This window comes from Peromyscus maniculatus, chromosome 8, assembly GCF_049852395.1.
Source record: "Peromyscus maniculatus bairdii isolate BWxNUB_F1_BW_parent chromosome 8, HU_Pman_BW_mat_3.1, whole genome shotgun sequence".
NCBI lineage: Eukaryota > Metazoa > Chordata > Mammalia > Rodentia > Cricetidae > Peromyscus > Peromyscus maniculatus.
In genome coordinates, this window is record NC_134859.1 from 68,061,605 (window position 1) to 68,083,348 (window position 21,744).

The 21,744-nt window shown below is 45.4% G+C and overlaps 2 protein-coding genes across 2 annotated transcripts; both read left to right on the forward strand.

The window, feature by feature from the left end:
• The first annotated feature begins 533 nt into the window (after positions 1-533).
• Positions 534-2,535, forward strand: LOC107399306 (C-C motif chemokine 7-like). Its single transcript, XM_006990059.4, has 3 exons — positions 534-821; positions 1,527-1,638; positions 2,001-2,535. Exons 1-3 carry the CDS (start codon positions 578-580, stop codon positions 2,104-2,106), a joined length of 462 nt encoding a protein of 153 aa, XP_006990121.2. The 5' UTR covers positions 534-577; the 3' UTR covers positions 2,107-2,535.
• Positions 2,536-14,711: 12,176 nt separating this feature from the next.
• Positions 14,712-20,786, forward strand: LOC102919029 (eotaxin). The gene is made up of 3 exons (XM_006990062.4): positions 14,712-14,955; positions 19,312-19,423; positions 19,788-20,786. The coding sequence occupies exons 1-3, from the start codon at positions 14,880-14,882 to the stop codon at positions 19,891-19,893; spliced, it is 294 nt and encodes a 97-aa protein (XP_006990124.2). The 5' UTR covers positions 14,712-14,879; the 3' UTR covers positions 19,894-20,786.
• The last annotated feature ends 958 nt before the right edge of the window (positions 20,787-21,744 follow it).

A 21,744-nucleotide genomic window follows, 5' to 3' on the forward strand; every position in this document is an offset into this window, starting at 1 on the left:
TCCTGTAAAACATATGGTCTTCACAGTGGGATGCGGAGAAATGGGGAGAGGAAGCAACCAAAGAACACCATCCGGTCCAACATACAGCTGTTTAAGTGTACCGGACTTGGAGTGAAGGCTTTGGAATGATCCTCAGCCTCAACCATCATCCACCTACAAAGATGCGAAGGATCCTAAGCCAGTGCTGCCTAGCTGAGTCCAGCCAACCTTCCTATCCAAAACCCAAGCATATTTGAAAACTATATTAGACACAAGGATTTGGGAAATTCTTTTTTTTTCTAACATTTTTATCACTCCACTTTCCTCTGAGATTTGAAAAGCTACCCAAACTGTCCTTTGAGTGCATTTTAAAATCCAGCCCAAATTTTAGTGCCTGTTTCTGGACTTGGGGGTCCTAAGGATGTTGGTTGAAAGAGGAAATGAGAATCCTGTGGTGACATTGTCATCTTTGTTTCCTTCCTCATTCTACAGAAAGTATTCCTTTCATAGGATCTGAGCTGATAGGAACAGCCAGAATTCACAATACAGCATTCTATCTGGACAGAGTCACCACCTCATCTCCCATTCCTGGTATTCAATGGAAATTGGACAGCCTCAAATCACACCCTCCTGTGATTCATTCCAGATGAAGATCCCTCCCTATTTGCTGCCTATAAAAGAGGAGGTGGAGCTGCCCGAAAAGCAGAGGCCAGGCCAGCTCAGAGTCTGCCAGCTCTCACTGAAGCCAACTCTCACTTTCTCCACCATGCAGATCTCTGCCATACTTCTGTGCCTGCTGCTCACAGTGGCTGCCTTCAGCATCCACATACAGGCCCAGCCAGGTAAGAATGGCCTTGCCTCCTTTCCCCCTGGAGCATGCTGTCGCTTCTCTTCATTTTCATGAGCCATTACAGAATGCAAGTTACCCCTAGTCTCGTCTTACAGGCTTTGCCAAAGGAAGGCAATAGAAAGGAGGCCAGCCCAGGGCAGAGCTAGGACTTGAATCTGGTCCCTCCAGGACTCATTTGGGGAAACAAGCTAGTTCCTGCTCTGCTGCTTCTCTAGTGATGGGGCTCGGTGGCATCATAGGGGCCTGGGGTGGGGTGTGTTCTCAGGTAGAAGAGGGAAGGGGAAGAGCCCCAGGGTCTAGTGTGTGCTTCAGGCAGCCCAGCTTCCAGCAACAGCGGCTCTGCACGGGCTGTTGTCTACAAGATGCTCACAACTAGACACAAAGTTTTCTAATCCCAAAGCGGGGAGTCACAACTAGGGTCTTCTTACTCTAAGGAACTGGGTCATTATCCTAACGCTTTCTAGTGACAGCCAGAGTTGTCGTCAGCTTGTCTTGCCCCTGTTGACTGGCATATAACCCATACTAGTGAGAGAGAATTGAGGGGCCATACTAGAGAGGGAGAGATACTATACTAGGGGTGGGCAACTTCTCCTTTTGTCTTTTCTTACCTGCTTGGCTGTTTCCTACCACCCCATTCATCATACCTGAGTGACCTAGAATCCACCACGGAGAACATTTTCTTGTTCTTTCATTGTAGATGGGATCAATTCATCCACGTGCTGCTATGTCAAGAAACGAAAGATCCCCACGAAGAATCTCGAGAGCTACAAGAAGATCACCAGTAGTCACTGTCCCTGGGAAGCAGTCATGTGAGTACACACCACCTGCCTTCATCCCTCAGTGCGCAGTCATCCCCAGAGGCAGTGGACAGGACTGCACACTCAATGCATGGAGACCCTAACGCAAACTCAGATAGCTTTCAATGGGAAAGCGGAAACTCACCACTCTCTCCAGAGCCACCAGTTCAGGACTTCCCTCTCCATCCAGGAGCCAGGGCAGGGGGCGGGGCTTACCTTTGGCCAGTGAGGACTGCATCTTTCCATTAGGCCCTTCCTTTGTCTTACCTTCTTCTTCCTCCCTCCCTGGGGTAATGCCATCATTTGGGATAATACGCCAGGCAGGGACTCACTGAACAAGTTACATATTCTTTAACAGAGCACTCTTCCCACAGCTTCAAGACCAAGAAGGGTATAGAAGTCTGTGCTGAAGCCCAGCAGCAGTGGGTCCAAGATGCCATGAAGTACCTGGACCAGAAAACCCAGACTCCAAAGCCTTGAAGAGTCATGCCTGAACAGAAATCAACCCAGGAGACAAGAAACGAAAAAATCTGCACCCTTGTTTTTTTCTGAGGACTGTGCTGAGATGGACTGATTGTATCTCTAAGAGACAGGAGCTGTCTTTAGGAATGTGAAACTGTCATGTTTAAGGAATTATCTCTAATTATTAATATTTTATTTAATTTGCTATGTACTTGGATGTGTTTTGAATGTAAAGCCCTGGACACCCTGTCACTTTAATGTTGTATTACCTGCAGAAGGCTTTCCCCCATTTACTTTGCATCAGTATCGTGAAGGGGCCTTGCAAGAATCAGCACCAAGATTTTATAAAAAAGTATTTAGGATGAAATCATAATGTTATGATACTGTGGAATTTTTATATGTATAACTATTGAATTTCCATATAAAATATATTTTTGCATAAAATCCTATCTTTGATGTTGTTGCTGTTTTTTAAGGAACAAAGCAAAGTTGGAGGCATGAGCAGGGTGGCAAGGTGTAGGGCATGGGTGCAGAGGGAGGGGTTATAGGTGAGCAGGGCATGGGTGCAGAGGGAGGGGGTTGTAGATTAGCAGGACATGGGTGCAGAGGGAGGGGGTCATAGATGAGCAGGACATGGGTGCAGAGGGGGGGGTTGTAGATGAGCAGGGAATGGGTGCAGAAGAGGGGTTGTAGATGAGCAGGGCATGGGTGCAGAGGGAGGGAGTCATAGATGAGCAGGGCATGGGTGCAGAGGGAGGGGTTATAGATGAGCAGGGCATGGGTGTAGAGGGAGGGGGTTGTAGATGAGCAGGCATGGGTGCAGAGGGAGGGGTTGTAGATGAGCAGGACATGGGTGCAGAGGGAGAGGTTGTAGATGAGCAGGCATGGGTGCAGAGGGAGGGGTTGTAGATGAGCAGGACATGGGTGCAGAGGGAGGGGTTGTAGATGAGCAGGGCATGGGTGCAGAGGGAGGCGGTCATAGATGAGCAGGGCATGGGTGCAGAGGGAGGGGGTCATAGATGAGCAGGCATGGGTGCAGAGGGAGGGGGTCATAGATGAGCAGGGCATGGGTACAGAGGGAGGGGTTGTAGGTGAGCAGGGCATGGGTGCAGAGGGAGGGGTTGTAGATGAGCAGGCATGGGTGCAGAGGGAGGGGGTCATAGATGAGCAGGGCATGGGTGCAGAGGGAGGGGTTGTAGATGAGCAGGACATGGGTGCAGAGGGAGGGGTTGTAGATGAGCAGGGCATGGGTGCAGAGGGAGAGGGTCATAGATGAGCAGGGCATGGGTGCAGAGGGAGGGGGTCGTAGATGAGCAGGGCATGGGTGCAGAGGGGGGGAGTCATAGATGAGCAGGACATGGGTGCAGAGGGAGGGGTCATAGATTAGCAGGGCATGGGTGCAGAGGGAGGGGGTCATAGATGAGCAGGGCATGGGTGCAGAGGGAGGGGTTGTAGATGAGCAGGACATGGGTGCAGAGGGAGGGGTTGTAGATGAGCAGGGCAAGGGTGCAGAGGGAGGGGGTCATAGATGAGCAGGGCATGGGTGCAGAGGGAGGGGGTCATAGATGAGCAGGGCATGGGTGCAGAGGGAGGGGTTGTAGATGAGCAGGGCAAGGGTGCAGAGGGAGGGGGTCATAGATGAGCAGGGCATGGGTGCAGAGGGAGGAGGTTGTAGATGAGCAGGGCATGGGTGCAGAGGGAGGGGGTTGTAGATGAGCAGGCATGGGTGCAGAGGGAGGGGGTCATAGATAAGCAGGCATGGGTGCAGAGGGAGGGGGTCATAGATGAGCAGGGCATGGGTACAGAGGGAGGGGTTGTAGGTGAGCAGGGCATGGGTGCAGAGGGAGGGGTTGTAGATGAGCAGGCATGGGTGCAGAGGGAGGGGTTGTAGGTAAGCAGGGCATGGGTGCAGAGGGAAGGCATTGTAGATGGTAACCCTGGGTCTTTTACTCTAAGCTGAGCTTAGTTGGGAAAGCCAGGCAGGCTGAGGCCAGACAAAACCAGGTCCAGTTTTGCCTCTAACATCAGCCTAACCACTTTACCAGACACCTTTCCACTTCCCAAAGCTGTGGCTTTTCACACAGTCTCTTACTGCGCCAGACTCTATCTGTCTGGTCTCCTCACAATCCCACAGTCCCTCCAGTCCAGAATATTGCAAACATCTCCATCTTTGAGACTGGAGATACTGGACCAACATGACCTTGTAAATTCCCTTCCACATCTGGGAGCCATGGGTCTTCAACAGTTCTATCTCTGCCTGTCAGAAGGGGCAGGGAAAGTAGAGATCGCGCACCTAGTACAAGATTCTGACAGACCCCCTGCGCCTTCACACTGAGCCTCTATTAAAGCTTCCAGTAGAAACAGAAGGTGTCAGGAGAGAGCCGGCACCTTCAGGACAAGCAGCCAATGCACCAGTGACCATGCACCACAGCTCCAGCCAAATCTCACAGAGCTTTCTTCCTCACCTGCAGTTGCCAATCAGTCCTCATCTTAACACAGCAGCAAACCATGCTGCAAATCCTAAAAGAGCCACCAGGAGGCAGACTAGCCTCACCCAAATTATCATCTTCATGCCATTTGTATAGTGGTGTTGGAAGGGACGGAATACATATTATACCACAGTGATATTCAACAAGCCCTGTGGTCATTGTTAATCAGAGCATCAGTGGATGTACAGTTCAGAGGGGAGGAACACCCTGTGCCAAGGCCAAAAGAATCAGTGCACAATACCTATGCCAAACTTAGCACCTTCTTCTCCTCTTCTTCTCTTTCTTCTTCTTTCTCTTCTTTTGTTGCTCTTTTATTGGCTTGCTTGTTTCATTGATTTTTTTTCCTTTCTGTTTTTTTTTAAACTAAGTATTGTGTAGCCCAGATTGGCCTAAAACTCAGTATGTAGCAAAGAATGATCTTGAATTCTGATCCTTCAACCTCTACCTTCAGAGTGTGGGATTATAGGTATGGACACTATATACAGTTTTTGAAGTGCTAAGGATCACATCCAAGGCTTTCTGCATGCCAGGCAAGCACTCTACCCACCTAGTGAGATACACCACCAGCCTCGCTCTTCATTGTAAGGAATTAAAAAAAAAATCTTGTTTATCTTCATCTGTGCACAGGTTCCCTTGTCTTCTTTAGACATGAATAATTAGAGAGAAATCCCAAATTATGACCAGAAAGGGGGGGATCCAAAGCTGGGCATGGAGGTCAGTGGAATCCAAAGATTAGCTGGGTTGTAACCGCTAATGTACCTAGTGGTCTTGGGTGGTTCCTAACCTGACAGGTCTCTATAAGTGAGAGTGTGTACACTAGTTCCACAGCCCTCACACTGGCACTAGCACCACTTACACATTCAGAATAAAAACATAACAAACATAATCCATCACAGATGCCCGAGTACCACCACCAAAGATACCAGTTGGGAGTGGTGGGTGGAGAAGATGGTCCCTTTGGCCTTCTAGGGAGTTCTCCTACAGGTCTGGGGATCATTCATAGGATACACTTGAGGGTCCCTCGTGTCCTTTCTATATTTCAGGACTTCTCCTGTCATCTCTGGTTTAGACATGAAGGGTGTCATTTAACTGAAATCCCCCTCTTGTCCTAAAGTGGCAGAGACTGTGAGTACCCACCCTACATCCATGGGCCCTTCCTCAATCTCTAGCACAAATTGTGTTTAATTGGTGGCCATGCATCTAAATGCCAACTAACTGGAATTGAAATGATATAAGCTACTTAAGTCCCTGAAAAACACCTACACTTCTAGCCTTGTGTCCCTAGGATCAAGGTACCCTGGGGTCAATTTCTGGTGGAAGAAGTTCATGCCTCTAAGCTGTTGGTCATTGCTTAGGAGAGCCACATACTCTATTTCAAACTGTGACCTGGGAGAAAATGAGTATTTGTTATGTCAAGGCCCTGATTAACAGATGGACAGCTGCCATGATCACGTTCCACCATCAAAAAACCCAAAACAGTGAATAATGATGGTGCACAATTATAATCCAGCATTTAGGAGGCTGATGCAGCAGGATTGCTGTAAGTTCACAGCCAGTTGGGCTACACAGTGAGTTCAAGGTCAGCATTGGGATATGTAGCAAAACCCTGCCCCCTCCCCCACCAAAGTAAAATAAATTAAATAAAAAACCTGTAACAAACAGCATTCAGCAGAGTGCTGACATTCTGCTGTGGAACAAGCTGATGCCTCAGGTTGGAAAGATGGAGGCCCATGTTCCAGAGGCCCAAAGCTGTCAGGGCCTGTCCACAGAAATCTTAGCTCCAAAGGGCAACTTTGCAAAATCATGTGTTGATAGTGTGCTGATTGCTTCTGTCTGCATCTGTATTGCTATAAGGAAAACAGTTTAGAAAAGAGCTGGCTCTCCTTGAGCTACATGCAAGAGAATACAGCTCACAAATTCAAGATTTCTACTGCACAAAATGCAATCTATGTGTTGGTACAAATCTCTCTTCCTCTGTCTCTGTCTCTCTCTCTCCTTCTCCCACTCTCTCATGGAAAAACCTCTACTGGATGAAGTGACAGGGTAAGAAGCAGATAGAAAGTATAGCTTTGTTATGCAAACCTAATGTCTCACTAAGAAGTGGAAAATGAGACATACATTTAGGAACTGGCTGAGTACCAAGAGGAGAAACCTCCAAAGTTATGGACAAACTCATACTAAATTATCCATGAAACCATGAGTGAGCCCAGACCCATTGACCTACTGCCAATTCCACATGAGCACCCCAAAGCTGCAGAGCACCTCAGGGATGAATAACATTCATCGAGGGCCTTGTGAAGGAATGCTAACCAATGGAGTGAGGGACCAAGTTGTGTAAGCCACTTTCAGACCTAGTCCCTACTAACATCACATACTTCAAATTTCGCCTCCTATCAATGGTGACTCAAGGATTAGACTGTGCCTCATCTCCCGGGGCCTCCACAAATTGAGGTGTGTAGAATATGACTAGCTCTCACACTAACATCAGCATCACTTAGATACTTATAAACAAAACACAAACATGAAAATATCAGCAACAAAGATTCCAACAGGGAGTGAGTGTTGGGCGGAGAAGTTGACCCTTGCCTGAATGAAGATATGTGAATCTAGAATTTCTTTTAAAAGGCAAAACCAAAGCACCAGAGCTTGACAGGGACAGTGTGGGCTGATTCTTCGGGGGCTATCGTCAACACCCTAGTCAACAGCTGCCAAGGGGAAGAAAAGAAAATGAAGGATGTCACCAGGGTAACCAAAGGTCAGGATAAAAAAAGACAGAAGAGCATTCTCAGAGGGAAGAGCCAAGCCTTGAAGGGCTGCGGGTTTGCTGCTGAGCCCTGTCAATCACGGAGCTGGATACACTATGCTTTCCTTCTAAAACCTGACACACTATGTACAGATGACTTGTCGCTTTGGCACACAGGGCACTGGACAAGGTGGATCCAGATCCTCATCCGGCAGAGAGGATCAGCCATCACCAAGGGACCCTGCACACTTAAGATGATGCTGTGTCACTATAGAAATTGAGCCATCTCTCTTAGGGATGGGTTAATTGTGGAGATGGTTGATGTTAATTGTTAGCTCAACAGGGGCTAGATCCACAGAAAAGGCAAACTTCTATGTGTCTGTGAGAAAACTGCTAGATTAGGTTAACTGAGATAGGAAGGCTCACCCAAAATGTGGGTGGTACCATTGCATGGGTTGGGTGTTCTGGACTGAATAAAAGGAAGAAAGTGAACTGAGCACCAGGGTTCATCTCTCTCTACTTGCTGACCGCAGACACAATGTGATCAATTGCCTTATGTTCCTTCCACCATGGCTTGGCCGCCATGATGGATTAAGCCCTCACACTGTGATCCAAAACAAACCAGTTGTTTATTATCGGGCATTTTGTATCATCAATGAGAAAAAAATGGCTACTACAGCTATGTTCTGCCTGTGGGACGTGAGGGCAGGACAGACTGATAGAAATGCACTCCTGAACAGACATTCATGGGCCCCTCTTAATTCATTAGTCTACGGACACACCAGAGTCTCATGAGGAGTCAAGGTCCATGGCATGCAGGCAGAAATGATGCAAGTTGCTTCCATGCCTGGCTCTGTAAGCTGTGTCTCAGGAAACGTAGAGGCCATCAGTTCCAGGTGGCTGCGGTGGGTTTCATTTGTCCTAAATCTCTGAAGCACTATTTTGGAGAAAATAAGCTGATAGAGCATCACCTGGCTGCAATGCAGCCACAAGCAGGTGTTGTTGAGATCAGGCAGAGATTGGTACAGTTGTTACTGGAGGACTGGCCAGTATGACTGCGACCCAAGGGTTCAGGAATCTAGCTACTGTGCACCTCAGGGTCCCACCTTTGTCCAAGAGTAGAGTTGATAGCCACAAAGAGTTATGTGAAATCATGAAACAAAAAGCATTTCAAATAAAACATTCGGGGCTGGCGAGATGGCTAAGAGGTTACGATCAATTGCTGCACAATCCTGAGAACAGGAACTTGGATCCCAACACTGGAATAACAAGTCATGTATCCCCCTCAGTGCCTGTAGCCCCAGCTTCAAGATGGGGTGTTGCAGAGACAAGAGGATCATTGGGACATGACAGCAGAGAAAACACGGACCTTGTGTTCAAGGAGAGACTCTGCCTCAAAGGAATAGATGAAGAGTGAGAGAGAAGGACACCTCCATAGACCCACAAGTGCACACAGCACACTCATACAAACACACACACACACACACACACACACACACACACACAAATAAATATTTTTTTAAAGAAATAAGTTCATGTTTTAGTCAAGCCAATCCTTGGAAAGGGCCTCCCTTTCATAAATGGTTTCACAGAAGAGGAAAATTATTTGATTTCTTGAAGTCCCTACTTTCCTCTTTTAAAAGTGTTCATAATTAGAAAACCTGCTGCCTGGGTTGGTGTAGACTTTGCATGTTAATGTTGTAATAGCTTTCTATTCCCTAGATACAATGTTAGACTTTGGGGTTTTGTTTGTTTGTTTGTTTGTTTGTTTGTTTTTTGGGGTTTTTTTTTTTTGGTTTTTGTATCTAGGGAATCTTTGTTAGACTTGATGTTGGGCTCATTTTCTTTAAAAAAAAAAAGCAGAAAACTTTCTGCATGGCCTCAGAGACTCTTGGGAACAGAGGTCCTTCTTTGGCCCTGTTTTTTACAAGGTTAACCCAAATGTTCTGTTGCTATGGTAAACATCATGACAAAAAAACAAAACAACAACAACAACAACAAAAACCGCTTAAGGCAGAGAATATTTACATAGGCTTATACTTCTGGGTTACAACCCATCCTTGAGGGAATCCAGTTCAGAAACTCAGACAGGAACTGAAGCAGAATCCATGGAGGAATGTTGGTTACTGATTCTCTTTCTTGCTCATTCTGCTAGCTTTCTTATACAGCTCAGGACTGTGGTGATATTGTGTTCCCCAATATATTGTGCATCCTAATAAACTTATCTGGGATCAGAGAATAGAACAGCCACTAGATAGACATAGAGGCCAGAAAATGGTGGCACACACACCTTTAATCCTAGCCTTCTGGAGGCAGAGATCCATTCAGATCTCTGTTAGTTTAAAGCCACACTGGAAACACCCAGGCATGGTGACACACGCCTTTAATCCCAGGAAGTGATGGCAGGAAGCAGAAAGGTATATAAGGCGTGAGGACCAGGAACTAGAGCCAGTTAAGCTTTTAGGCTTTCGGGCAGCAGTTCAGCTGAGATCCATTCGGATGAGGACACAGAGGCTTCCAGTCTGAGGAAACAGGATCAGCTGAGGAATTGGCGAGGTGAGGTTAGCTGTGGCTGGTTCTGTTTCTCTGATCTTTCAGCATTCACCCCAATACCTGGCCATGGGTTTGTTTTATTAATAAGACCTTTTAAAATTCGTGTTACACAGGACCCCTTATACAGGGAGACACCACCCACAGTGGGCGGAGCTCTCCTACATCAATTATCACTCAAGATAATTCCTCAAAGACATGACCACAGGCCAAGCCAACATAGACAGTTTGTTAGTTGGGATTCCTTCTTCCCAGGTGGCTCTAGAGTCTACCGAGTTGACAATAAAACTAACCAGCACACACAGGCAAGCATCATAGTGCAGTAGAGGTCACAATATAAGAAAGGAGTCAAGAGACAGGTGTTCCCTAAAGTGGATAAAAGAGCCTTTCATCTCTGGTCCAGGCCCAGCTCACAATTCTTTCCCTTGCCCCTCCCCGACTCCTCTCTCTTCTTTTAAAGAAAGGGATGAAATAAAACACATCTCTGGATTTCTTTCAAGACTCTTGCAGGACTGACTACAATCTTGCTTTCTTTTGTTTCTTAGAGCTTAAATCCAGCCCCATGTGCACTAGGCACATTTTCTGCTGCTGAGCTGAAACCTGCCCCACCCCACAACTTGGACACAGTAGACACAATGTGGAGCTGAGAAAATCAAAGCCCGGAGCCCCGCTTCCAGGGATCTTTCCCTGCTCTTCTCTGCACTCCTCAGAGGAACACTGAAGAATCTAAGATTGTGTTTTCCTACTGGGGGACCTAAAGCCTGTCCTCTGAGCAAACCCCTCCTCCATCAGTTCACCAGACTCAGACCCACATCACAGGTGACTGAGGTGTCCTTTCCTGGTGACTGCTGGAGAGACCAGGGGAGCCCCACTTCTTACCCCTCTCATTTGCCAGAAACAGCCAGGCAGTTGGACAGAAGAGCTGCTGATCTTCGATATCTCAATATTTATTTCACTTACTCCCATTGTGGTTTCTGGATTGCTATCAAAATCTGGAGCCTGGTGAGAAAAGTAGAAAAAAAAGTTACTCTATACTCCCAAATGAATTATCAAATTATTCCTGCTAAGTGTGTTTAATCTTATAATGACATCATCCAGGCACCCCTGAGGTCAGGAATTTTCAAAATATCTCACACTGACTCAGTTTCTGGAATGCCAGGGCTCCCCCATGTGCAACACAGGAATTTCTACATCCATCTCTAGGGGATGCTGTCTTCCTTGGAAACAGTGGGAAATCTGAGAGGCAAGCGGGGGACGTTGTCTATCCAGACAGTCTCTTTCTAGAACTCCTTGGCCAACAAAATCCACTTTCTAATGATAGATCCTTAACAGCCAGGTGCTGAGAACCTGCCGAAAGATGCTCATTCTTTCAAGTACTCTCTATATTAATGAGTTTAATCTAGGAACCCTTTGAGGTAGGCTTGATTATCCTTCCGATCTCAGCCTCGTAGAGGGAGATAAGGCATCCATAATATGAAGCTTATCAGTAACAGAGTCGTAGCATTTCAGGCATCCTGGGTCCACTGTCCCCATTACGCTAGGTCACCTGGAACTGAGCAGCAAGGAACAGGAAAGGCCGGGCGGTGGTGGCACATGCCTTTAATCCCAGCACTCCAGAGGCAGAGCCAGATTGTGAGTTTGAGGCCAGCTTGGTCTACAGCTCAAGATCCAGGACAGGCACCAAAACTACACAGAGAAACTGTCTCAAAACCCAAACCCAAACCAAACCAAAACCAAAACAAAAAAACAACAGGAAAGATCAAGTGTGTTGGCTTCCATTTGGCCCCCTTTTAAGTCATTGCTAACTAATTGCAGATGACTCTTATAGGTCAGAAGTCACCAGAGTACTTCCTTTTTCTAACCCAAGTCTTTCTTAACACATCTTCCCATGTAACCGTTACAGATCAGGCAATATGACCTGGGGCAGCCCCAGAAGAGCCAGGAGCCAACCACGTGGCGCCCCGTACTAGCTTTCAACCCAGTAATTTACTGCAGCTGCCATATTGAAAGCATTACCTCTCCTCCCCGCCGCTCCTACGTGGGTGCCTAGCGTTTTGCATAGACGAATGTAAGTGGTTCGTGTGTTCCTTGTCTGTGATGTGTTGAAGCCATTAAACACCTTGTCTGCCATGTGTCCAGGGGATGAGGATAAACTAGAAGGCTTTCTATGTGTCCCTTGATTTCTTACAGTGTGAAGACACCAGGCACCTGTTCTGTTACACACAGATCTGCTCCAGGACCATATATTTTGATATATAGGAGTTTGTTTTGATCTGATTTGAAAAGGGCTTTAGTAGCTAAGCCAAGAGTTTTAAAATGCTGAAAAAAAACCAAAAAACCCCAAGGTCAAGGGTGGAAGTAGGGAGTGGGTATAATCAAAACCCATTGTATGCATGTATAAAATTCTCAAAGGAGAAAGAAAAAATGCTTTATTATAAAACGGGCTTTCTTTTGTTTTGGTCACTGCGGTGGTTTGAATAAGAATGCCCCCCCCCCCAGACTCATATATACAAATGCCTAGTCATCAGGGAGTGTCACGACTTGAGAAGGATTAGGAGGTGTGGCCTGGTTGGGGTAGGTGTGAAGGAGGTGTGCTACTGGGGGTACTTTAGAGTTTCAAAAGCTCAAACCAGGTTCGGTGTCTCGTTCTCCCTGATGCCTGCAGAATGCTTGCAGATCCAGATGTAGAACTCTCAGCTACCTCCCCGGCACCATGTCTGTCTGCATTCCACTATGTTTCCCAAACATGCCAATAATGGCCTAAACCTCTGAAACTGTAAGCCAGCCCCAATTAAATACTTTCTTTTATAAGAGATGCCATGGTGATAATGTCTCCTCATAGTAATAGAACACTGACTAATATAGTAACCAAAATTTAGCATTTTTCATAAGAAGAAAATATCACTAGATTAAAAATTTATACTGATCTACAATGTGTTTGGGTTTTTTTTCCTGTAAGCATTTTCTGTAGTAATTCTGTCAACTTTCTCACTTATGAATGATACATGGTTCTTGATAGTCATGAAAACTTGTTAATCTTTATTTTAAATGTTTTTCTGTGGCTTCCAAATGAGTGCCTAACTCTTGTTTCTTACCATCAATTATCCTAGTTTAACTGTTTGAGTCACCTGTCACTTTTTAAATTGCTAACAGTGAACCCTCAATGAGAAATGGAATGAATGTCAAGATGTTCTTTGCAGCTAATAATATTTTCTTTTATATTTTCAGAGGCCCTTGGACAGCAATCAAAGACTTACCATTTAATTTATCAAAATGATTACAATCAAGTGATGTTCTTTTTGGTGATTTCACTGGAAGTGACATATTGAGCAAGTGACTATCATTGCCCATGTTAAATCTGTATAAAATTTTCTGAAATGGTATTTTTGTGTGAGGTGCCTAGAGGTATCTTTCTGTCTTTGTCTTCCTGATGTTTCTACTTACCTGAGTATTGGAGGCGGTTTGCCTGAGGATACCAGGCAATCACAGAAGATTGTTATCAGTTGGTATTTTGGTTTTTGATATTTAAGATATTTACTCAGCCCTGTCTTTTCCCTGCGTTTTAATCTACCATCTTCTAGAACAGTAATTTTCAATTAGTGCTCTAGAAGTGAATTAAATTCACTTAAGGTGTTTTTTATTGAAATAAAGATTTTAAGGGTCCTGCTTTTGTGTGTGTATGTGGTGGGGAGTCAAGGTCAGTAGACATTAGCTTATTATTTTGCTTAAAGTTCTTTGTCATTGGTGGCCAGTGTCTGGATCAAGAGTTTTATGGTTCTCACAGTACTGTACTCACGGTAAGGAAGAGGAGCAAGAGGTTTTGTACAAAAGCACAAAATAGACAAGGCCCAGGGCAGCTACAGCACAGAAGTGCTTCAAGTCAGCCCTGGGCTATCCGCAAGACTGCTCCAGAGTCTCAAGGGTTCCACATGGTTTTCCTTCTCAGGGCCCAGGAGGTGGAGTTGGCTGACAGTGCAGGGGCTTTGGGTACTTTCTGTTTTGATTGGCAGGCTTAGGTTATGTTTATGTAAGCCTTTGCTTGCTGTCCATAATCCTTCCCTTCAATGTATCTAGTTTTTATCATATGCACACCGACCGAATCATGCATCTGAAGGTAGAGAGTTTTCCCTAAATGTTCATTCTAGGGGGATGCTAAGGAATTGGCAGGAATTATCAGGGCAGAGGAACTAGTTGCTTTCTTTGGAGAAGGATGGGTACATAGCTTGGTACAGGTGGTGGTCCTGAGTTGCTAACCATTTAATTGGGGTATGTGTGTGTATGTGTGTGTGTGTGTGTGTGTGTGTGTCTGTCTGTCTGTCTGTGTGTTTGTGTATGTGTGTGTTTCTGTCTGTGTGTGTTTGTGTATGTGTGTGTGTGTGTGTGTGTGTGTGTGTGTGTGTGTGTGTGTGGCTCAAGCCAAGTGTGATCCTAGCTGTCCCTACATTTGCTGCCTTCCATGATGCTAAGTTCCTGGGCACTAAGATTGTCTGGCCACTGGATTATACATAACAAGGGCAAGCATGACTATCATGTCCTGTTTTCTGAGTCACAGACATGCAGCAATGTTCAGAGCTATGACACTAAACTCTTTCTGCATCTGAGCAGGCACATTGTGGGGACCTTCTGGGCCTCCAAATTCCTTCAGGCCACCAGGTAAACACAGAGACCGCAGAGGACACTTAAAACCCACTGGTTTCCCCACGTCATTCTCTGGCTTTTGTCATGCTGCATAATGGTAAATTACATTTCATAATCACATAATCTTCCTTTTCACTCCCATCCCCAGGCAGATGCCAAGTCACACCCATGGATTTGTTTCTTCTGTCTTGCTGTCTTTCCAGGAGCTGGCCTGTGCTCCACTGCTCAAGACCCCTCCTTCATGACCTTGTGCAGGCGAAGTCTTCTCTGGAAGCTTCCACCCACTCTGCTCCTTATAAAGGTAGACAGAATAGCCAGCAGAGCAGAGAGGCTGAGATCAACGCAGCAACTTCCAGCTGTCTCCCTCCACCATGCAGATCTCCACAGGGCTTCTGTGCCTGCTGCTTGTGGCCACCAGCTTCACTTCCCAGGTGCTGGCTCACCCAGGTAAGTCCCTTCCTTTCTTTGAGGGAAGCCAGACATTTCTTAATCCAGATGACAGGACTCTTCAGAGATTCACTGCTAACTCTGCAACTCAAAGATGGGACAAGGAACCCCAATCAGTCAAACAGCCAGAACTGACATTGGTCCACATTCCCTTCTCTCTCTCTCTCTCTCTCTCTCTCTCTCTCTCTCTCTCTCTCTCTCTCTCTCTCTCTCTGACATGATCTTTGCAGCAGTTGCCAAATACATCCACAGTCAGCTCCCCTCACCGTGTCTGGGTATGGCACAGTGAGCATTTGGATAGTGGTGATGATGTGGAAGGATCTATTTTGGGGGAAGAGTTTCTGCAGGATTTTAAGATAGTGACAGTGGGAAAAAAGGGAGGGGGTCCTGAGACACTGCTCAAAAGGGTTCATCTTGACTGTTTAGGACCGTGCTGTAGGTATTTGTGTCTTAGCCCTTTTTCCTATCTTTGGATGACTTACTTTTACTGGGTGTGAATTAATGCATGCTGCAGTAACAGCTAGTATTAATCAAATCAAGGGTCCATAGCAAATAATCATAATGCATGTGCTCGGCTTCTGTACTATATACTCGGGTTTGCAGACTGGTTATGGGAGCAGAGGAGGAGTGCTCATGGGCTCCATGGGCAACACTTGCACACTCAGAAGTATCACATGCCAGTTCATCTTCTCTTTTGCTGAACACACTGATTAATGCCTCCAGGCAACACAAGTGGCCAACAGTGAAAGCCCACATGTGCCCAGAGAACAGACAATGGAGAGTATATGATGACTGGTTCTGAGACTATCACATCACTGTGCACTTCTCTTAAGCATCAGAGTGATGGGCCTTTTCTGTACCCCTGTGTTCCGGCCAGGAGAGAATGATCTTTGATGGCCATGTTTGGGGTTTTAAATGAGTGAGTTTATTAAGTATATATCAAGGCAAAGTAAAAGAATAGATGGAGAGAGAGAGAGAGAGAGAGAGCAAAATATCAACTCTAGTATTCAAAACCTTCAGCAGAAATTGACTAGGGAAGCCCCTTTAAGACACTCATTTGGGGTTCCCAACAGATAGGGTCCCTCAGGTGAGGCTTCCAAACCAAAGAGCAAGTACTAACAGAAAGTACACTGCTAAGTTGGAGGCTTATAACGTCCATCTGAAACTGACTGGGAGGTCGGAACAGAGACTTCCCCTTTTGCACGTTCTTCCATGGATGAGCTTCCCATGGCTGAACATCTGGCTTCTCTTTCCCGTGGCAAGTACTTTTGTATCAGAGGAGAAACAATAATAACCTCTGTTGGCAACAATTTATCTTTTAACTGTTCTTAAGGACATAATATTTTTATCTTGGGTCTGATCTTTCCACCTCTCCTGTCTCAGAGTTTGGGAGCAGGGCGGCTAGCCCATCCCAAGCAAGGAGATCCTTAAAAACTCTATAAGATAGACAGCTTCTAGTGAGCTCAAACAACACATAACAATTGAGCAATATAATGTACAGTGTTTTCAGCCCTTACATTTCTTGCATGCTTTTATATGGCACTGCTATCTCTGTGATTTGGGGACAAATAAGGTGGATTGATTTAATACACTGTGGGATGACTGTATGGCACTCTTCTGGGTGACCCAGCAGCCCTGAGTAGAAGGAGGCAAGAATGGTGGTCAGGAGTTAGCAGCTTTTGTCTATATTATTTGAAGTTTTAGGGCTTAGAATCTGGATGACATCAATCATAAATAAAGGACCAAAGAACTAAGTAGAATTAAAATAGTGAAGGGTCTGATGTCTTCTGAATGATTTATGGAAGAAACACACCTGTTTAGCCATTTAAGGAGGCAGGGAGTGTTTAAGAATGGCTTTGCAGACAAATAAACACATACCTGGTATGCAGAGATGTTTATCTGGAGTCAGGGGTGTTTTTTAAAGAGAAAGTGTAAGTCTTCAGCTGGCTTGCCGTTCTTCTTTTGTAGCTTTGGATGTCTTATGGAACACAGGACTTAACATCGGACAGGTGAAACCAGTTAGTAACTTTACGGAATTTGACAGATTACCCCTTTCAGACTGGCCCAAGCTGGTCTTGTGGAAGGCTGGCTCCATTGTGGTTATACTACCATTTATGATGGCTGTATAAGACCACGTGGTTAACCACAGACAAACTTCTTTTTAAGTCACAGGATCCTCCTTCGCCATTACTCTTGGGTGCTGGGAGAAGCCCCTCGGCTCCACGACTTTGTTTGTTTCCAGTCACTGTGCTCTATCTAGCCAGGGGTCAGAGCCTGCTGTCCATACGGCTTCCTTCAGAAGCATAGGAAACATGTGGGGTTCTGGAGACTCCCCTTCCTGCAGGGTGCACACTGCTTACCTCCAGTCTCTGGAGATTCCATGGCCTCTCCAATCAAGAGGACTGGTGGCTTAGAGGGATCCCAATATCCAGGTTCTGGTGACCTTGGAGGCCACAGACAAATATTGCTTCTAACTTCTGGCCCTCTTCTCCAGCATGATGTAGGCCTCCAAGCTGTGGTTGCCAGACACCCAGGAGGGCAGCCTTACCATTCCTATGTTGTTAACTTTTGTGTAACACGTAAATAAAGCTTAGAGAAAGAGAATTTTAAGGAAATCCTGATTTTTGCTTAAACATAGTTTTCCCAAGTATGAACCAGACTAATAAAGTTATCAAAGGTACAAATTACCTTGATTAAACATGCATTTTTGGTTTTTGAATGAGTTTTTGTAAATGTTGCCATGAGCAGATCAATACTTGTAGGAATTTTAATAACTTTCAGTCATCAGACTTACAGGATCTTTAAATCCCATTCTCCATGCACCTTGTACAATTCACTCATACCTCCTGTGACTTGAATTTAAGCTTTTTTATTTTGTCTTAGCACCCAAAATCCATCTTTACTTTTTTAATTTACCTATTTAATAAAAGACAAAATATCATATTTACATTCTATAAAGCCCTCTCTTTCATCTAGTTACTTTAAAAATTAGTTTCTGTAAAAAATAATAGTAGAAGGCAAATTATATACATGTTACTGTGTAGCAAATTAACATTGCTTGACCATACATATTACTAAGCTACCAAGTTTTTTTTTTTTTGTTTTTTTGTTTTTTTTGGTTTGGGATGCTGTCTGTCTGTTTCTGCTGTTTGCAGACAAACTGTCTTACCACTTGATTTTTTTTTTTTTTTTTAATTTTTCTTCCTTCTGGTCTTACCATCTTGAGAAAGTCCTAGCACTGTGGCCAGGGGCTTCAGGGAAATCAATGACCTTGATCAGTGAACACTCTGTAAACAAGAAAAGGCCAAAGGAAATGTTCACAGAGAAACAAAAATCTTTACATGTTAACCCTGAAATTACAGTTCTAGGTACAGAAGATGGTCATTCCCTTGTTTCAGTGGTAGACAGACGAAAGCCAGGTGTCTATGGACACATTGTTACTCCCTCCGCCACTGGTTCTCATTGTCCATGCCTCCTTTAAAATGAATGAGAGTCACTCCTTTAAAACGGAAATGGCCGCTATTAGATCCTGCTGACTGACAATGCCAATTATATTCGTATCGCCTGGGGAGTGGTCTGTGTAGCAACACTTGAAGTTTTCAATGGGTGAGTGTATTTCTTAAATACATACCAGGTCAAAGTAATAGTAAAAATAAAAGTCACACACACACACACAGAGAGAGAGAGAGAGAGAGAGAGAGAGAGAGAGAGAGAGAGAGAGAGAGAGAACCACCAGATCCAGTGCTCAAAACGCCCAGTAGAAATGCCCCTCCCTAGAGAGAAAATTACAAGATAAAGGTAACATTATCAAATTGGGGGCTGAAAACCAGCAGAAACTGGCTGAGAAAGCCCCTGAGGCAGTCATCTGGAGTCCCCCACCAAGTACTTCTCCAAGTCCTGTCAGTGAGTTTCCCTTCTAGTTGTTCTCTGGGCACACTACTGTTCCTCGTGGTCTGTTCTGCTGTTCTTGCCTCTCTGTCACAGAGTTAGACACTCATCCCCTCACCAGACAAGTCTTGGGGAAAACTTGACATAAACATGCTTAGGTCTGAAATGCGGGGAGGGGGTAAACCTGCTTCCGGAGCCAGTTTCTCAGAGAGCTCAGCAATTTATCACAGTTTACCAATACAATGTCCATTACACCTTGTCTGAGATGGTGGGTCCCCACTTTGGAGAGGACCATGGGGGAGGGGAGTGTACCACGTCAAAGGTACAGGGCTTCATGATTTTACCTCCCCTGCTCCATGATGCACTTTTATCTCCTCCTAACTTTCTTCCTACCAAGTCCTGTCTGAAAATACCCACGGATCACAGATGGCTCATTCTTCCTGTCCATTCTCTTCTCCCCAAACTTAGGCTCTATCCCATCTACCTGCTGCTTTGTTATGACCAGTAAGAAGATCCCCAAATCACTACTGAAGAGCTACAAAAGAATCTCCAACAGCAGATGCACCCTGAAAGCCATACTGTGAGTAGACAACCCCCACCCCCACCATGACACACACAAACCTCTAGCCCCAAACTCATTTCCAAGGCACACAGTCAAGAGCTGTCTTGATTAATGAATCAGACAGCTTGACATCTGTAACCTAATCCATGAGCTTTCACAGAGCAAAAGGCATTTATTCCCAGCTCTCTGCATGGGAGCTGGCTCCTGGCCATATTAGTTCTTTCAGATGAAAGGAAGCCAAGTCTGGAGTCCCATCCTTCCTCTGATGATTATTTTGTACCACAGTGACCTCTGCACCCCATAGCAAATAATCTGGAGTGGTTTGAGGAGAAAAGGGGAAAATTTTCATTGTTTCCCATTCTCTGTTTGCTCTCTTCTACAGCTTCAAGACCAAGTTGGGCAAAGAGATCTGTGCTGACCCCAAGAAGAAGTGGGTCCAGGATGCCACACAGCACCTGGACCAAATCCTTCAAACTCCAAAACCGTAAACAATCCCCTCTTTTGAGACTCACCCAGAGACTAAGAAATGCTTCATTCATTCTCCATTCCTAAGACGTGCTCCAAGGTCAACTCAGCACCATTCCCCAAGGACTTGGCTTCATTTAGTTATGGATGGAACTGGAAGTCATTATGTTCAGTGAAATAAGCCAGACTTGAAGAGGTTGTGTAATTTCTTGAATATGCAAAATCTTAAAAGGGGGGCATGCAAGTAGATGTCAGATTATTGAGAAATGGGATGGAACAGGATGGGGATATTGAGGATAATCGATGGGTAAATATGATCAAAGCACCTTATAGACATGTGGGGAAATGTCATGATACAATCCATTGTTTTGCACAATTAATACAAACTAATTAAAATATTCACATTTTAAAACATGTTATATTTAAATAATTGGAGTTTGAAAGTGTATTTTTTCATGGCTATCAGTTCTTTTTTGCTTGTTTGTTTGAGACAGTATCTCACTGCATCATTCTGACTGACATAGAACTCAATATGCAGGCCAGGCTGACCTCGAACTCACAGAGATCTACCTGCCTCTGCCTTCCAAGTTCTGGGATTAAAGTCATATGCCACCATGCTATGCCAAAATGTCATTTATTAGTATATACTCATTATATATAATCAAATATTTTACTATAACTTTTCCTTACATATCATTTTTAAGATATAAAGCTTTGAGGAGATTCCTGTCTCTCTGTGAGTCCTGATTAATTAAGTCTTCTTGTGGTCTTCTCCCCATCTTACCTGGTAAAGATCACCATTGTGGAAGTGTGTTCATATTTCCAGGAGGATATTGTTATTGGGGATGTACGGTGTGTAGTATTAAATGAAAGTGAATTGGTTTGGACATTCATAAAATCCATGCATCTCTTATTACTACTCAGTTGTGGTTTTTGTGGGAAATCCCATTCAGCTAGGGTGGGTTAAAGATGGCAGTTGTGGGAGAACTGTTTGTGAGATGGGGCTTTCTTCCTTAAAAAAGGACTCTTGGACATGCCTGGTGATTACTGAAATCTAGATGTTCCATTCTGGCCTTAGGATTCTTGCTCCTATCAGCAAGGTCTCAACTACACACACACACACACACACACACACGCACGCACGCACGCACGCACGCACGCACGCACTGAGCCAATCCCTCTGCTGGAGTCCCCCACTATACCTGTGCTCAGCCTGGGAATCCTGCTCCTCTCAACAAGGTCCCAGCTCCATGGTCCTCAGTCTCTCACTCTTCTGGAGCCCTCCACCATGATGGAACGCGCACTTGTTCCAAGTTTCTCCCGTGACCCATTGCAACTGCCTGTGGTAGGCTCCACCCTGACCTTACTTCTCTGTCCTGCAACCCAGACCACACAGACACTGCAGACAGGGGAAAGCACGGGGAGCCAGGCGACCTGGGCAACCGGCTTGGGTGAAGGCTTCAATGATATACTACCCGACAAAAGCCACCTGAAGGAGGGAAGGGTCTATTGCAGCTCAGAGTTTGAAGGTCCAATCCACTGTGGTGGGCACTATGGCAGGAGCACAATTATCTGCAGCAACAAGAGCATGAGGCAGCTGATCTCACTGGCTCTGTAGTCAGGATGCAAGATTGATGCATCTGCTCGCTTTCTCCTGTTTGTGCGCCCTGGCTCAGGGGTAGTGTTGCCCCTCCCCCCAGGGTCAATCTTCCTTCCTCATTTTAACCGTTCTGGAAATTCCTTCACAGACAAGACCAGAGTACCTCTCCTGTGTGGTTCTAGATTTTGTCTATATTAAAAGATGAGCTATCACAAGATTAAGCTATGTGTAGATGGGTAGGCAGCTGGGGGGGGGGGTGGCTCCAGGAGGTATC

Excerpts from the sequence above, each read along its gene's own strand:
- LOC107399306 (XM_006990059.4), top strand. The coding sequence starts at position 578 with ATGGAAATTGGACAGCCTCAAATCACACCCTCCTGTGATTCATTCCAG. Across the intron at positions 822-1,526 it reads CCACATACAGGCCCAGCCAG|ATGGGATCAATTCATCCACG; the intron begins GTAAGAATGGCC and ends CTTTCATTGTAG. Across the intron at positions 1,639-2,000 it reads TGTCCCTGGGAAGCAGTCAT|CTTCAAGACCAAGAAGGGTA; the intron begins GTGAGTACACAC and ends CTCTTCCCACAG.
- LOC102919029 (XM_006990062.4), top strand. The coding sequence starts at position 14,880 with ATGCAGATCTCCACAGGGCTTCTGTGCCTGCTGCTTGTGGCCACCAGC. Across the intron at positions 14,956-19,311 it reads CCAGGTGCTGGCTCACCCAG|GCTCTATCCCATCTACCTGC; the intron begins GTAAGTCCCTTC and ends CCCCAAACTTAG. Across the intron at positions 19,424-19,787 it reads TGCACCCTGAAAGCCATACT|CTTCAAGACCAAGTTGGGCA; the intron begins GTGAGTAGACAA and ends TCTCTTCTACAG.